This window comes from Chelonoidis abingdonii, chromosome 3, assembly GCF_003597395.2.
Source record: "Chelonoidis abingdonii isolate Lonesome George chromosome 3, CheloAbing_2.0, whole genome shotgun sequence".
Taxonomy (NCBI): Eukaryota; Metazoa; Chordata; order Testudines; family Testudinidae; genus Chelonoidis; species Chelonoidis abingdonii.
The window spans coordinates 138,648,946-138,667,364 of NC_133771.1; the positions used below are offsets into that span (position 1 = coordinate 138,648,946).

Below are 18,419 nucleotides of genomic sequence, written 5' to 3' on the forward strand. Positions count from 1 at the left end.
GGCTGGCTGTTTCCGGAACCGGCGTGGGAGGCCTCCCTTTCTCGGTTCGCGTTGGGCTAGCAGAGGAAGCGAAGTATTTCAGATCATACACGTGTTCTGTTCGCACGACACACCCCCCCTTCCCCGTTTTCCATCTGTCCCTGCTATCAGTTCCGTGTGGGGCAGGGTTTAGCCACAGAGCCTTGGCAGGCTGTTCCTTATCTAGAGCCAAACCCAAGATAGCAGGCGGGGGGCCAGGCAGGGAATGCGGGGCGCGGGAGGACGGTCGCAGGCCTGGCGCTGTGCGTGCGAGCAAGCTCGCCCGGGACTAAAGCGCCTCCACCGCAAGCAGGGCTGCTGCTGCTCCAGTGCCGGTTACCTGAGCCGGCAACCACGTGAGTGCCACATCAGCGGCGCTTTTCAGACTGAAAGTCACAGAAAGGAAACGGGCACCGGAGAAGCAGCTGGGGGCGGCCGGCGCGTGGCTTTGGGAGGGCGGCCAAGGACTGGGGCGGGCCGCTGGCAAGTCTATTTCCCAGGGTGTTTATTAACCCTCCCCACCGGAGCGAGCCTGGTCCCCCCCGCTGCCCTGGAGGCTGCTGCGGAGGAAGCCCGGCAGCCCGGCCCAAAGGCGCCGGTTCAGCGAGGCGGCTCCCTCCCTGCCGCGCGTTTCCAGCTCTGTCTGCGGCGGCGGGAGCTGCAGGGCGGCGGCGGAAGATGCTGCAGTCCCTGGCCGGCTGCTCCTGCGTGCGGCTGGTGGAGAAGCACCGCTCCGCCTGGTGCTTCGCCTTCCTGGTACTGGGCTACCTGCTCTACCTGGTCTTCGGCGCCGTGGTCTTCTCCTCAGTGGAGCTGCCCTACGAGGACCTGCTGCGCCAGGAGCTGCGCAAGCTGAAGCGGCGCTTCCTGGAGGAGCACGAGTGCCTGTCGGAACAGCAGCTAGAGCAGTTCCTGCGGCGGGTGCTGGAGGCCAGCAACTACGGCGTGTCCGTGCTGGGCAACGCCTCGGGCAACTGGAACTGGGACTTCACCTCCGCGCTCTTCTTCGCCAGCACCGTGCTCTCCACCACGGGTAAGGGGCCGCGCCCGCCGCCTCCTCTCCCCTCTACAGCCAGGGCCTGTCCTGCCCCCAGGGCTTCTCCATCCCCCTCTGCAATATGGGCTGCGCTGACTTCAGCCCCCACCCCCTCTCTGTGCACTGAGGGACTGGCCCATCCCCCTGCACTCAAGGACTGCTCCATCTCTCCCCACTCCTTAATCTCCACCTGTAACTGGGGCTTCCTTCTCTAGCCCCTTCCTGCAGCCACAGACTCCTTTCCCTCCTCCAGGAGCCCGTATCTCCAGACCCAGTATCCCTGCACTAGAACCTCTTCATTCCCATCCTATCTGTCCCCAAGGCCCTCTCCATCTTCCTGTCCTCCTTTGCACTCAGGACCTCTCCACCCTTGTGGAAGGTGCACAGAATCCCAGGGAGAAGAACCCCCATGCCCCCTTTCTTTCCTTCCTTCTCTTGGGAGCTAAGGGCAAGAGAACCAAGGAAACGCCTTTACATCCCGAGGTCCGGTCTCCTCATCAAGAAAACTTAAGTAGCAGCCAAGCAGATACAATTTGCTTTGATGATTTTTTTAGTGTTACATAATCCAGAAGAGTTTTATTCAAACTGCTGCTTTTTGTCAAGGGTGTCCCTGCATTGCAAAAAGTGTTACTGGGTTTATTTGTGGGGAGGAGAATAATTGGCAACATTTACTAAAGTAGCTGTTTATACCTCTTTGCATTCTTGAATTTTCCACAAATCTTTATATCTGACATTAGTAGTTGGGGGCGGGGGGGTGGGAGAGGGGGAGAGTGTCACAACTCCTTTAGGGGTTCTCAAATCAGTGGTGGGGATTGCAGCCATCCTGGCCTTTTCTACAGTGCTCAGTGGGGAGGTTAGATGGATGGGGATGGGGATATGGAAAAGATAATGCTTCTCTATCTTACATAAATCAAGATATCCAAATCCTCCATTTGTGAGGGCGTAATACCATTGGCCATCATTCTGTTCCCAGTTACACAAATATAAAATCATAGTCTCTCCACTGGTGTATGATTGTGGTAATTGGAAGAAAACTGAAAACTTCAGGGGCCTGATTTCACCATATTGTTGTACTGGTGTAACTCCATTGAAATCAAGGAGCTTATGCTGGTATAATAGAGTAATGCAGTGGTGAATCAGGACCCAGGTTCTGTCAACCTGATCTCTCCTTGTATATAAAGTCATCCAGTGAGGCCAAGTGGGTATTTGTTTCTTTGCACAGTGGAAAAAACAATTGCTCATCCTGTGTAGCTGGAAAAAGAGCACACCCATAACTAATTCAGCATATGCTTTCACTTTGGGTACTCTTGATATTCATATTTAGCAAGTGCCTGCCAACACTGTGGTGTCTACTTATTTGTTTGAACTATGCCATGGTAGCTGCCCCAAGATGTTTACTATGTAGTTAAGTTTTGAACCATCTGCCTACTTGTGGGCTAATAGCTCAAACACACTAACATTTTTTTTTCTTAAAGAGATACCATCAGCTTAAAACTCATGGCCCAAGGTTCTGAGATGTCTGGTGCTTGGTGGAGGAAATTGAATGTGGCTTTACTCACCTTCACAGCCCCTGGAATTTGAGACTGGCCATGGGTCTTTTCCACAAATCTTTAATTTATGCCCACCTGCCCCTGGCTCCAAGAGTCTATTCTGGCAGATGGGGTCAGTCAGAGTGAAGAGGTGCCCTGGAAATGTCCCCTGTGTGAGGATACTACAGGGGGCCTCTACAGGGGGATACTACAGCTGCTGTGTGACTCTACCACCACCCACAGAATCCCCCTATTTAAAAGGAATTGAAGGTGCATCTACAGAGGGATAAAATACAGCCATGGCTGACCTGGGTCAGCTGACAGACTTGGGCTCATGGGGTCCCAGAACTCCCCAAGCCCAAGTATCTACATAGCAGTTTTTAGCCCCACAGTCTGAATCCCATGAGCCTGAGTCAGCTGACCCATGCTTGCTGCAGGTTTTTTATCCCTGTGTAGACAGACCCTTGTGACTGAGAGAACTTGTGCTGCCAACACAAATTTCTTTACCCATGTTACTGTAACACTTCCCATTCTTAAAAGTGAAACATCTTTAAAAATCCAACTTGTCACTATGGGCCTGATTTTTAAAGGTATTTAGGCCCCTAAAAGTGCATATGAGTGCCTACAGCCCTGACTCCTATTGAAATTGAAGGGAGTTAGACACCTAGGTGCTTTTGAAAATCCAAATAGGTGCCTAGCCACATCTTTAGGCATCTAAACCTTTTAAAATCTGGCTCAGTGCCCTTACTTCATTTTTTTTTTTTTTGCATTTCTTTCCATTTGAAAAATGAAAACCAATGAAGTAATTTTCATTTTTATTTATGTAGTCACTTTCAATTTAAAATTCCTAGTGTATTATGTTGACTCTACAACACTACAAGAGAACGTGTATTTGCTTAAAAACAGCTACTTTCATTAGGATTTTTAAAAAGTTGTGGAAATAGTTTTTAGTTTTAGGTCTTATAAAATCTTGCTTTTACAAAATTTAAATTTTGCATCTAATTTAAGTTGATGGTGTCCCTTTAAGGGACAGTATAGGTATATGTGCCAGGAATGTTAGACTGTGATGATTTGAATGGTTGAGGTTTTAAGTGATCATTGAAACAAATAAGTGTCCTCTTTCATAACTGTGAGATGCTTTTGGAAACGCCCTTAAAATTGAATACTTTTCCATTAACTGAAGATTTGGAATGATAATTTCAGTGATTTAACACACTGAATCTCTAGTCTTTCAGTAATTGTAAATTTGTCACATACACTGAAGAGTTAAACTCAAGTACTTAACTGTGTGAACTTTACGCTGTAACACTACAATGCAATATCTTCATTCCTAATCAGCGAAACTGTGTGTTCTTATCTATTGGAGAATATTAAAAAGTTATGTTAAGTATTTAAGAGCTATTTTTAATCTTCAAATTTATATTTTGTTATACAGTATTCAGATACATTATGGAAAATATTATACATTTTGATATCATTTGATACTTTTTTTTTCTAGTGCATAATCTCTTTATAAAATAAAATTGTTAATCCAAAAAACCAAAATATGGTTCTTAATATTTTTGGTAAGTTTTACATTAGGGATGAGGAACTGTAGTGGCGCTGAACTTTTTCTCAGATAAACAAAGCAGTGGGATTTAGTTTTGACTCAGCAGTATCATTTACAGTTCATTATCCTCCCCTCCCCACTGCACATCTGCATAAGGTCTCAAGTGTTTAGCTGATTAGATTACAGAGGCCCTCAAAGGTGAATACTTGAACATACATCCAGTCATCACATATGCTGTTAAACTTTTTGAAAAACCCCTTTTTAATGACCTTTCAAAACTTAGTTAACTGCAGTCTAATGGCATGTAGGTCCAAAACATAAGCAGGAGCAATATTTTCTCTGTCCGTTTGGAATTAAAATGAATCCATCACTGTAAGAAGGGGAGAGAATTGTACTTCTTTCAATGGGCTGAATCCAATCCACAGGGCTTTAGATGAGATCTTGAAGTGAGGAAAATAAAAACATTGTTCCATTTATGTTTTGTTTTTTTTTTTAAATTGTTTTATTGTTTTAGTTTTCAGTATATGTACAGGGCTTAGCACAAAGAGGCCTCATTTTTCGTAGGTCTGTAGGCACTACCATAACAAACGTTAATAATAATGTATGTGTGCAGTAGTTCACAAGTTGATGTGTTCTGTTTCTTTGAGAATAGTAGGCCTGGTAATTCTGTGAGTGTTCAAGAGATTAGGGGCTGGACTCTACAGGAAACTCTCTGAGGACTCGGGTTGGTGTGTGCCTGTTGGTACCTGTACAGAGAGGGTGAGGCCTGGATGGTAATGCTTGTGCTGCCAGAGGCTGATTATTTCAGGGAGCTGATCCACACAGGCACAGACTAGACTTCCTTAGGCTATGGGACGATAGTGGTGAGGTATCTCGCAACCCTGGGTACCACTGGGAAGCATCACAGTTGTCTCTTTCACTATGTATTAAGAAACAGAACTGTTTACAACATTCAGAAGTTAAAAATTGTTGTACATCTAACCTGTCTTTCTCCTCTTCTCCCAAACAATAAGGGCAAGTGCAGGAAAAAGAAGAAAGATTTATACGAACTGAAGAGAAAGACCAACCAGTGAATAGCCCTGTGTTGTGAAGAGGATGGTTTTGTATTTATAGAGCACTGAAATGCTTTCTGTGAGCAGAATGGATTGGATGATCATCACTTAAGTAGATGGGATACCCATTTCTTGGGCTCAAAGCTGACAGGGCTTGTTACATAGCTTTAAACTAAGGGTATGGCTACGCTTGGAATTGAAAAGCGCTGCCGCAGCAGTGCTGCGAAGTGTGAGTGTGGTCGGAGCGGCAGCGCTGGGAGAGCTCTCCCAGCGCTGCACGTAAACCACATCCTCTACGGGTGTAGCGTGCAGCGCTGGGAGCTGCGCTCCCAGTGCTGCCGCTGTGATTACACTGAGGCTTTACAGCACTGTATCTTGCAGCGCTCAGGGGGGTGTTTTTTCACACCCCTGAGCGCGAAAGTTGCAGCGCTGTAAAGTGTGAGTTTAGCCATACCCGAAGTAGAAAAAGTGTAGCGGGGAACGATTTGAATTTAACCAAAAAAAAAAAAAATCTGGTACGTCCTTTCACTTGAACAATGTGGAGATGAAGATGACCTGAAGAAGAAAATAAAAAGGCAACTAAAAAAAAATTGTTAAAAATAGTGTGCCTATACATAAATGCAGTATGTGGAACAGGCAAAGTCAGATAAAATATTATTTGAAAACAATTCAGATTGGCCGGATAGGTGCATTATCACAGGATTAAAAACTCAGGTGCACAAGGGGCAATCACTAATGGGAAAGAAATTAGTTGAGTGCTTCTGGGACTGGCTTTATGTTCTTTTTTTAGTAACTTTATTCTTTCATGTAAAATTTCAGCAGATACACAGAATCAAATATGAACAGAGTACATGCAAAAGGGACTCCCTCGCTAGATACCTACAACATAAACCATTTAAAAATAGTACATGAATATATTTTAAATGTATTTTAAAAAATATTGATTGGAAACCCTTAAGAACTATGAACTACTTAAGAGCCCGGCTTGCTGCCTGGCAGGGTCCTAGCTGTCATAAGTGGGCCTTTTGATGGCAATAGCTCTGCTTCCAGTGCTGTGCTAGAGGTGGTTGTTTGTAGGATCAGGCTCATAACATGTAAGTCAAAATTTAATTGTAAACATGTGCTTACTTGAATTAAAAAATAATAATTCTTGTCCTGGATGTTGGTCACTGTCCTGGTAATGCATGTTGCCTGTCAGTGTGCAGTTCTGTGCCATCCCTTTGTATGTTAGAAATGGGAAAGTCTGTGAGTGGAAACAGAATGAAAAAGGAAGGTGGTGGAAGAGTTTGAAGAAGAGGATAGTTCCCTGTGTTTATGAAACCTGAACTGATAGGCGTAAGGGAGTATACAAGTTGACTTATCACTGATCCAACAGGTTGAGACCCTACTTTGTGATGTGTTCCAGCATGGGACATACCTGATGTGAGAATATCTGACAGTATTTCCTGGGAATGGGAGAAGAAGTCTAGGCTGGCTGACTATTTTGCATTATGAACATGGACACAGGTTTAATTTTCCACTCGGTCAATTGGGATGAGGGGTACCTTGGTTCTTTCCAGCATCTCAGTGTAATGGAGCTGTGAGAATAGACTTTTTACAAAGTAGGATAATATGGGGTTGTTTTCATTCAGAAAAACAAAGTGGAGGATTGCAGAAGGGTGAAGTGGAACTTCAGTGTGTTTTGTAATGCAGGTTCACATACTTCTCTTAGGGTGGAGAGGAGATTTCCTCTGGTCTAGCCAGATCTCCAATGTGATAATGAGGAGAGTGAGTTGCTAGACCTCCATATAGGCGCTGACTTCTGCTCGCACTGGTGGGTGCTTGACCCCCTCTGCCCCTGGCCCCACCGTGACTCCCACCCCTGCCATACCCCCATTCCAACCCCTTCTCCAAAGTCCCTGCCCCTATTATGACTCCCCACATCCCCGTCACCACCTCTTCCCATGAGCATGCCATGTTCCCGCTCCTCCCACCTCCCTCTTGGAGCTTGCTATATCGCCAAACAAGTGTTGGGAGGTAGGTGGAGGAGTGGGGACGTGGAGCGCTCATGGGAGGAAGCAGAGGAGAAGTGGGGCGGGAGCGGGGAGGGGAGCTTGGCTGCCAGTGGGTGCAGAGCACCCACTAATTTTTCCCCATGAGTTCTCCAGCCCTGGAGCAGCCACGGAGTCGGCACTTATGCACCTCCAGCATGTCTCTGAACCTGGAAGCGTTGATGTTTGCAACATGTTGAAAATGTACCAGAATGTCTTCCAGAATTTATCTTGCATTAGCTGTATTTTGGGTGATTGAGTAGGTATTTTATATTGTGCAATATTTTAGAGGTATGAAGCATAGAAACCAGCAATGTGCCAAGTTAAAATTTCTGTTTGGTCTTGAATAAGCATGAGTATAGGATACCAGCAGCTAGATGCTGACAGTGGTCAGACCTCTATAAATTACTTGATTATTGGGTAAGGCATCAAGCAGAGGTGCATTTCAATATGGTGAGTTTTTTGTATTAAGGTAAAACAAATGCTTTGGATATGGTAGGCAAGTGATATAATCGGTCCTTGGTTACAGCTGATATAGTTCAAATATCATTTGACTCTCAAAAACCATTCTTCATTAGGTCTAGTTTTAATTAATATACTTATTAATGATTTGGAAGTGAAGTTAAACAGTGCATTTAATTGCAGAAAATCTCAAATTGGGAGTGTTGATAGCACCAGTGAAGCCTAAAGGGTAACACAAAGTGTCAAGGAAAGATTAGCAATAAAAAGGTTAAATCACTCTTTACCATGGTAATATCCATGGAGGTGGGGGTGGGGGGCAGGTGACGGAGAAAGCAAACTCCCTGCAGTTCTGCTCATGGAGTTTCCTGCATGTCATTCCATCAGGGTGCCATCTATCAAGGTCACCTGTCTGTGCTGCTGAGAGGGAGACCCCAAAAACCTGTGCATCCTTCCAGTATCCATGCAGATCCCAGGAAGGCAGTATGAGGCCAAGGCCTTCTGTCTCTGCAGCACCTCTAGCTGATTGCCAGAGCCATGTGCTCCTACAGAGCTGAGCTAAGAGGATTGCAGTTGTCCATAGGGAATCATCTTTTAAAAGGGGAAGATTCCATCAAGGATCATCCCTGCCGGGTAGCATCCCTCACTACCCCTGGCACTCTCACTGTTCCTTGGGGTCCAGTTCTCCAGCAATGAGATATCAGCAGGTAAGACCACCAAGCCAATTTGGTAGATAGTAGTAATATTTCATGAAGTATACTGTTTCTGCTGTCAGATTTGCCATTGTATAATGCCTGCAACTCTGATAAGAAATCAGATAGACTTTCTTCACCTTTGTGTTTGAGCATTTCAAAGCTTATTTTGTCTTTGCCTGGTGCGAGCTTTTGCCCCTTATCACTTTTTGGAGTTTCTTCATCCTGAGGTTTTCATTTAAAATAAGATCCATACCATCCGCCCACCTCTTCGTCATCTGATAGTTATCATTAAGAAATGTTCTTTTCCTTTCCCTAATTTCTATCCGGTGAGCCTCCTTGTTGCTCACTTTTTGAAACATGACAGCCAGAATTTCCACTTTTTATTTGTTGGAGCTTATTACTGCATGGCCTTCACCTTCAGAGCTTGGTATTGTGTTGCTCTTACTCTTTATTCCAGTCATTTCCCAAAGTTGCTTGTATATCTTTATTTACTTTCCAGCAGTATTGCATCCAGCTTTTTTTCTTTGCCATTTTTATAGCCCTTGTGCAACTGCTTTACTTTTTTTAAATATGTCAGTGAGTCCTAGCAATTTGTGTAGTTTTTTCATTCTTATATGCCTTGTTCCTTTCCTTAATGACTTTGTCACATTCTGTGTTTCACCACGATATACTTTTTACTATCTTTAATTAGGGTAGGTATCTTAGGAATAGCTAGGCTGGCTGTCTTTATAATTCCCTTTGTAATATTACTACAGAATTCCTAATCCTCTTCTCACCCACATATTCCTCACTCTTGTGTCCTAAAGAGTTTCCAATTTGCCTTTTTTAAAGGTTCCAAATGCGGATTTTATTCTTGTCTTCAGTATGTCCTTTTCCTTGATATGTAATTAATGCTGGGAAGTGGTCACTACCCATTCCCTCCTCTCTGTAAATTTCCCAACTGCATTTGCTTGCTATGTTACTAGAAGCTATTCCCAAGTCTAGGCAAGCGAGGCATCTGTCCTCTTCACAGAAACTGGTAGGTGCCTTATTTAATATTACTAAATTATTATTGTCACAAAATTCCTATAGACATTTTCCATTTGTATCATTTGTCCTACATTCCCACAAACTATTGTGACAGTTCAGATCACTCACATATTGAATGGGCATATGACATCTGCATTAATTCTTTCAGTTCTATAGCTTCTAGTTTTCTGCACAGGTTAGAAACATATCATCTGAGAATTGTTTTGTATCAGTATCTCAATAACATTAGACTCAATATTTAGCTTTTTAACCTCTACTTCCAGATTGTTTAGATGCTCCTTAATGAAGGTGCACATAGCTCTCCCATTTCCTATTTCTCTGTCATATTTATATATGCTATATCCTGCAATTTTTATACTCTAGTTTTTCTATTAGCCAAATCTCTTGCATATATATTATGTCAAGCTTTGTTTTCATGTCAATAATATGTTTCTTTAATACCTATATACTATAAGACTATGTGTATTCCAGCTATTAGTCACTCCCATTCTCTTGCCCTTCAGTATTTCTTTCACTTAGGAAAATATGAAGTCATTCCACTGATAGGGTGCTAGCTGGTAGGTATTTTTCAGCAGCTTTAACTGTAATTCTCATTTTCACTGTTTACTCCTCAGACAGGAATTCACAATTTGCATTTATGATTGAAGTCAATGAATCTCTTATTTTTCTATAAGTAGCACATCATCTGCTTCTACCCCAGTGTCACTCTTTACTTCCTTCCCAGTGTTTTGTTGCTTGCTAATCCCTGTCCCGATGCTGGGTTTTCTTTTTTCCTCCTCCTCCTCTTATTTCCCCCCCCTTCTTTCTTTCTTTTAGGTGTCTTCTGGCAGTTTCTGCATATGAGATGTTGTTAATGATTTTGGTTTTTATATTTCTCTAGCTTGCTTTCCCTCAATACATCCTTCATGTGCTGAGCTGTGTTTTCTTCCACGATCAGAACATTTTCATTCTGTCCATTCCTCACAAATATATGAATAGTCACCTCCACACTTGCCACACCTTAATTTCCTTTTGCAATTATTTACTACGTGACCAAATCTTTGGACTCCTACAGCATCTCAGTGCAGGAGATATATAGGGCTTAGTCCAGAACGTCTGATACCCTAAAGATATTTGCAGTGGTGTTGTAGTCTTGTTGGTCCCAGGATGTTAGAGAGACCTTGAATTAAGCTATGACATGCTGCGCACCATTCCCAGACCTGAAGAAGAGCTCTGTGTAAGCTCAAAGTCTTATCTCTCTTTCACAGAAGTCCAATAGAAGATATTGCCCCATGCACTGTATCACCCTAAAGTTACTCTATCTGGAAATGTCCTTCTCTTAAATGTGACCAGCACAGCTATCACCTCCTCTTCTGCTAGTTACTATCTTGGATGTATCATCTTGTTTTCACCTATTCCTTGCTTTATTTCCTTTTCTGACATTCCAAATGGCACACCATATACTACATCTCTCGTTTCAGTTAGAAACCCGAGTGGCTCAGCTTATTTTCAGCTTTTCTAGTGCCTTCGTCTTAAGGAGCTTCTCTTCTTTTTTTGTTTTTGCTCATCGCTAACAAGTCTCCATCAGGTAGTTTCCTAGGTTATACTAAGTCCTGGTCTACACTAGAAATGTAGGTCGTATAACGATGTTGCTCAGAGGAAAATCCACTTCATGGTTATACCGACCTAATCCCCATTGTAGACAGCACTATGTTGGCAGTAGGGCGTCTCCCATTGACATAGTTACTGCCTCTCGGGGAGATGGAGCACCGACGCTGATGAGAGAAGTTCTCCTGCTGCCATAGGAGTGTCTTAACTAAGTGCCACAGTAGCCTAGCTGCAGTGCGGTGCACGTAGACAAGCTCTGTATCTCCAACACTTTTTTCTGAACCATTCTGCAATCATCGGGGGGTTGACATCCCCTATCGTTATGCCCTTTGCTAGGGATTTTACTGTTAGGGAATTTTCCTCATGGTCTATTCCTGCCTACCCATTTTCTGCTCCTTCTGCTGTCTCTAAAGAATCTATCCTTTTTCTTTTTCCTTGTTTGCATCCAGTCTTCCTCAGTGTTTTCCTTATCCATATTTTCTAAGGCTGGTTTCAGTGTCGTTGGCAAGTATGGGCTGATTAAAGTGATAACAAATCTAGCCAAGCCACCCAAGCTCCCAGTCTGCTCTGACCCTTTATAGCCCCCAGGCGCTGCGCTGCCCTCTTAAATGGCTCAGCTGGGAGCACTTACACTGGAACCCGTTTGTTAATTAGCATCTACAGGAAAGTATAATTCGTTAGCAGGATTATTTAAAAAGAAATCAGAGGACCACATGCTTTGCTCTGCTAAGGTCACTTTGCGACTTTAAAGCAGCTTTAAGAGGCAACTTATGATTTCCTTAGTATGAAGGAATCCTTGCTAATTTCACACTAGTCCTTCCTGGCATCCCCAGTGCAAGAGTTTTTTGTTGGGGCTGTCTGAAGGTGGGAGGAGGCAAAGGTAGAGTGCAATGCACTGTCAGTATCTGTTGGATGTTGGATGTTACCTAAGCAACCTGCAAAACAGGGCCAGTGCGCTGGCCCCATGATTAGATGAGGAATACAAATGGTTTCAAGAGACCTCTGTGAACCCGCTTCCCTTATGTGTCCCAACCCTGAGTTCAGTGCAGCTCAGAATTGTGCTCCATGGAAGTTGTGTGCATGTATAAGGAGGCAGAATCATCCATAGGAGTTTAAAAATCCATGTTAACAAAGGTAATCAGGGTAATAAGATGAGACTGGGGTGTCAGAAGTAGAGCTGGAGCAAAGTGATAATTTAAAACAAATAAGTCACCAGGCCCAGAGGATATACAGCCAAGAGTTCTGGGAAGTTTAAGTACAAACAAAAATATGCAATTGACATTAAAAATCAGCCACTGTTCAAGAGGATTGGAGGGTAGCAAGTTTTGTACCTATATTTTAAAAAAGGCTCTCTGGGTGATCTGGGGAATTGTATATCGGTGATCCTGTCATGAGGCCAGAGCATAACTGGCCCATGAGGCTCCTGTGGGCTACACCTGGGAGTAATCAGGTGCTCCAGGGGGTGTCCCTTTAGCTAATTAGTAATAGAGCAGCTGAGCTAGAAAGTGGCTGCTCAAACTGTATAAAGGAAAAGGTGCTTAGAAGGAAAGGGAAGAGAAGGCGTTCTAAAGAAGCCCTATAGTTGGCTGGAAGGTGTCCATAGAAGTTGGGGCCAGGCCCTGGCGTCTATTGGGCCAAGCCTTGAATGAGGATTTGGAGTTAACAGAGAGAGCGCTTGGAGGGTCCCTTGGGAAGGGAGGCAGTGTGGGAGTGCCTCTCATTAGGCTCTGGGAAAAGAGCTGCTGTTGGCCTCCAGATCAGAAAATCTAACAGGTGGAAACAGGTTTCTGGGAAAGGAGTAAGAAGGAGAGAACTGGTAGGACAAACCCATGGGGAGCAGAGCAGACTAGACTCCTGTTGGGGAAGCACTGAGGGCCTACACAAGGTAGAACAAACCCATAGGGGAGCAGATTAGGTTTCCGTGGGAGAAGTCCTGGGGTAGGTCTTGTAAGTGGGAGCAGGGTGACACCAGGTGTAAATTGCTGGGGTCCTTGGGGCAGGGAGGCAGTGTGGGGAATCCTGCTGGAGAAGAAGTTATTAGTTTGACTCAAGAGGGGCCAAAGAAGAATTATTACTTAGGATTTGTTAAGTTTTTTGTTTGTACCTTTTTAATTATCCTGTAAGGGGTTTGGGCTTTGTGATTTAGCCAGGGGAGATGACCTGTCAAAAGCCAGCACCTTCTGCTGGCTGAGGACCCCTTGCTGCATCACACCCTGACGTAAGGGGGTGCTACAGGTAGTGAGTACAAAGCCTTATGCCTGTACTTGGCAAACTGAATGAAACAATAACTAATTTAAAAATAGAATAACAAACACCTGGAAGTTCATGATGTGATAGGTTCTAACCAGCATGGTTTCTGCAAAGGAAAATTGTGCCTCACTAATATCTGACTTCTTTGACCATGACAGAGTAGTGGATAAAAGAGAACTGGTTGACATAACTAATTTAGATTTTTCAGAAGGCCTCTGAAAAAATCCCTCCAGAAGAGGCTGCTAACAAAACTAAGGAATCATGGGGTGAGGGGTAAAGTTTTTGTCATGGATCAAAAACTGCCTAGGAGACTGTAAACAGAGTAGGATTAAATGATCAGCTTTCATTGTGGCAGCAGGTTAACAGTGGAATGTCTAAAGGCTCTGTATTATATCCCATGTTTAACGATCTGGAAAGGAGGGTGAGTAGTGTGGTAGCAAAATTTGCAGATGATACAAAGTTATTAAAGTTAGGACTGTGAGAAAGTTCAGAGAGACTTGTACTCCCTGTGCATCTAGCTTGTACAATGGCAAATGAAACTGTCAATAAATGCCAAGTAACACACACTGAAGGAGGAAAAAAATTAAACTGATACACTTTATGGGGATCCAAATTGACTATATCATCTAAAGAAAAGGCCCTGAGCATTGCTCTAGACAGCTCAATAAAGACTTCTGCTCAATGTGCAGTTGCAGTCAAAAGAGCCAGCAAGATGCTGGAGTCCGTAAGGAATGGGATGGTGAATAATACAAAAAAATTACTATGCCTTTTATATAAATCAGTGGTGCGGTCTCATTTGGAATGCTGTGCAGTACTGGTCAGCCCATCTCAAAAATATTGCAGAACGGGGGGTGAGGGGGTGTCAAAAAAGGATAATAAGCTTGATCAAGGGCCTGAAAAAGCTTTCCTATGAAGAAAGATTGAAAAGACTGGAATTGCTTCCCTTAGAAAGGTGATGCGTGAGAGGGACATAACAGTACACACAAACAATTAATTGCTTGTCAGATTGGGAACTTCTGTTCTCCCAGTCCAATAACCAAAAAAGAAGGACAGTCAGTGAAATCAAAAGTGTTCTTGAAAGTTGCCAAATTCAGAACTGATGGATGGAAATACTTTTTCAGTCATGTATAATTAAACTGTGGAACTGTCACAAATTGTTAAAGCTAGGTCTTAAGCAAGATTCAAAAAGGATATTGGATATCAAGAATATCCAGAATTATCATGAACAAATTTTGGAAGGGATATTGACTTAAGTGCAGAAGCACCAACTTTAATTTATAATTAATGCGAGATCAGGATGAGGTCTAATGTGGAGGGCAGATTATCCCACACCCACCTACCACAGGGTTCTTACACTTGGTGCTGGCCATTGAGACAGGATACTGGACTCAATGGACCACGGGTCTGATCCACTTAGGCAGTTGTTCCTATGTTGCCTTCTTGAAGAAAAAATGTTGCTGTATTGTTAAGATTTCATACACTACTTAGTCTGACAAATTGGGAACTGAAAGAATTCCTATTTCAGTGTGTGTGTGTGTGTATATATATGTGTGTGTATATATATATCGTATATAGCTGAATTTTAAAAATCCACTTCTCCAAGCATAACTGTTGAAAGGGAATATGGGCACACTCCTCAGCTGGACAGAACACATGAGTGTTGCAGCTGAAGGAAGGGGATGGCAAAGATAGTTCCATGCCAGCTTTATGGCCTCTCCAATCATGAGGCCAATGAGCAGCAAAACCAGTTCTTGGCCCAAATTACCCCTGGTCTACACTTGGGGGGTGGGAGGGGGGGGAGGAATCGATCTAAGATACACAACTTCAACTACGCTGTTCTCGTAGCTGAAGTCAACATATCTTAAATCGACTTAGAATTATTTACTTCACATCCTTGCGGCGTGGAATAGATGGCCGCAGCTCCCCCGTCAACTTTGCTTCTACCTCTCACCGAGCTGGAGTTCAGCAGTCAATGGGAGAGCAATCAGGAATCGATTTTATCATGTCTACACTACATGCAATAAATCAATCCCCAATAGATCGATCGCTACCCGCCGATCCGGCGGGTAGTGTAGACATACCCTTAGCCGCCCTGTGGGTACTCTTTAACTTCTATAAGCTAGAGCAATGCTGGTCAGTGACTAGTGGAGCATGTAATTTGCCAACTTCTCCCCCACCCCCCCCCAAACACACACACACCTGGAACCTCCTGACCCTGCCCTGATATGCTCCTACTCTGCTGGGAGACAACCCAGAATTTTCCCCATAGTAAGAGAATAATCCTCCATTGCTGCTTTGTCAGCTTTAGGATCACTATAGTCCAGATCCTCAAAGGTATTAGGTGCTTAACTCCCATAGATTTAAATAAGAATAAGGTGCCTAAATACCTGTGGGGATCTAGGCTTATTTACTGCTCCACTTTGTTGTTTTTATACTTTAGTATGTTTTAACGAATTGCTTTACGTAATCAAAGGGTTAGTGTAAAGCCAAGGTTCTATTTTCTCACAATTTAAGTTTATACATAGCCAGTTAGATTATAGCCCTGGTATTTCGGCTTTAGTTTGAGCTCTGGTCTTTCACCTCTTTAATGAAAGTAGAGGATTAATTTCTAGAAAATCTGACTGCTATTAAAAAGGCTTAAATTGAGCTATTCCTATTCTGCTGACATCCCAAATTAGAATTTTAAGCACAATGTTAAGTAAACTTTGAGAAGGGTCTCTTTCAAGATCTGCAGACCCAAAATCCTGCAGTTCCTATTCACTCCTTCAGATTTCAGTAGAGTTTGCCTGAGTGAGACTTTGCTCTGCATTTGTATAACTAAAGCTAAGCTTCCTTTACACTCATAATGGAGAGAGAATTACTGTTTTGACCTCTTTCCATCAATGCTTGAATCTCTTATGCCTCTGTTTTGCTCCCCATGTCTATCTACAGTGTATTGCTTTACATCCAAAAGCAATAAAAAGAAGAAAATAAGATTCTTCTATAATTTACATTAGAAGGAGAATCTTCTAATGCATCTTTTGACCAATGGTAATAAAGGTAGTGATTGCTTCTTGGAAATGGGAAGGTTTTGGTGAGGAATAGAAAACATTTGTGGAAATTTCCCTGGATTGAAGGGTGACATCTATTTATTCAAGCAAATGGGACCACAGCTAAAGGAACTATGGGAGACATACTTATGACAAAATAGGCTCAACAGCCAGACATTTCATCAGCATCTCTCCAGTTGTAAAAGTGAGACACTGGTCCACTCCTACATCTGTGGTAACATGAGTTAATTTCCACTATGAATCCTTAATGTGTACACAGCCTTAGCTATGGCTAGCATATCCATTATAGTTCATCACCCCAATGGTGCACAAAAGCACTGATAATGCAAATGCTTTTTTAATTATTTGTAATTCTAAAGGGGAACTGGTGGGTAAGGAGGCCAAAACTATGCAGAAAAAATATAAAATTCCTACAATAGCCATAAACAAGACTTCAGTGTATCCTCCATCGGTGAGCAGCATGCATACAAATAATATGACTCTTTGCTCCTTTGCACGTGACCACTAAGGGGCTTGCCTTCACTACCAGGGAGATTGACATTGCTACAATCGATGCAGTGGGTGTCGATTTAGCGGGTCTAGTGAAGACCCGCTAAATCAACGTCAGAGCACTCTGTGGTCGACCTTGATACCTTACTCTTCTTGGAGAGCTGGAGTAAGTCAACTGGAGACCATCTCCCATTGACTCAGCACAGTGAAGACAGTGGGGTAAGTCGACCTAAATTACATCAACTCCAGCTATATTCTTCACATAACTAGACTAGTTTAACTTAGCCCATTAGTGAAGACAAGCCCTAAGTCCTCCCAAAAGTACTATAAGTGGAGCTGGACACATTGCTTCAGGTGCTATAATAACTAATCCATGTTTTTTATATCAACCCTTTACTTAAAATACTTAGAGTGAACAAAAAAAGCTGTCCTCAAACACTAGCTAAGTATAGAACACCATAAGAGTACATACAACTATTAAGTTTTCTTGTCCCCAGACTATAAAGCTAGTCAGAAAAGGGGGAGGTGCTTACTATACAAAATGCAAACTAATACATGTATCAAACTCAAGATGATAAATAAGACCATCTCACAAAAGGCCAGTCATAAAGAGGACCAAAAATACCCACTCTACCAGATTACTAATAATTTACTGTGAGAGGGTGCCTGGTGGTAGGACTCATTTCTGCTTACTCGCCTGATAAGGGCTTCACTGTTAGAAAGAGAACCCAAAGAATGCAAAATACATGAATGCTCTGATGTATACAGTTTTGTATCCTTAAAATTCAACCTATCCTCCATGAAGTGTGTGTCTTTGACAGGTAGACTCTTAATGCCTCAAGACTATAATACTGCACAACAGGTTGATGATGAGAGTGGGTGGGTGATGAAACAAAAAATGGGCATTTTCTTTTCTTACAGTGCTAAATCCTGGTCCTATCACATGATAGGTGAATAAACAGTGTAGAGATCCAGCCTGCAGCATCAATTTAATTCTTAATCTGCATAAGCCAAAATACATTTTTTAAAAAAAGACCCTTCTTAATAATGGAACTATCCTGGAAGTTTAATCTATTTCTGTATGACATCCTTATTGTGATTTGATAGGGATAAATCTGCACACTACTCCATACACATCATAACATGAGAAATGCATTCAATCCTTAGGATAATTTTTGAGTGCATGTTAACTTCTGAATGACGAACACAATTTTGTTCATAATTTCTACAAAATTCCTATTTTGAATACAGCTCCAGAGAACCAAAGCCAAACATTGGTAACTGGTAATGAATCAAAAGACGTTAGAAGAAATGTCTGACAACAGTATGGTTTTTAGTCTAATATTCCAGCTTTTTAATTTATCTGTTTCAATTGGTTTTAAAGGTAGGCAATTATATGGTTCTAATTAAGCATTTAGCAGTGAAGTGACAGAAATGAAGTAAAACTTTACAAATAGCTGTGCCTGGAAAAATTACTGAAGCTTTGTTATAACGTTAGCTGGATTTTCTTTATTCTGTAGAGAGAGCTAATAGGTTTTCCTATTCAGAGATTAATAAGAGGGATGTCTGTTTTCTCCAAACCACAAATCTGAACCTGCTGAGTTTACTCACGAATGCATACTCAATGTTAAAGATGACTCTTCACA

The 18,419-nt window shown here is 42.7% G+C and overlaps 1 protein-coding gene across 1 annotated transcript in view; it reads left to right on the forward strand.

Annotated features, from left to right (window-relative positions):
* The first annotated feature begins 285 nt into the window (after positions 1 to 285).
* KCNK1 (potassium two pore domain channel subfamily K member 1) overlaps positions 286 to 18,419 on the forward strand; it is a 49,072-nt gene continuing 30,938 nt past the window's right edge. The window contains exon 1 of the mRNA XM_032784047.2: positions 286 to 1,051. Within this exon, the coding sequence (XP_032639938.1) occupies positions 697 to 1,051 (355 nt within the window). The 5' untranslated portion in view covers positions 286 to 696. The remainder of the gene's footprint in view (positions 1,052 to 18,419) is intronic.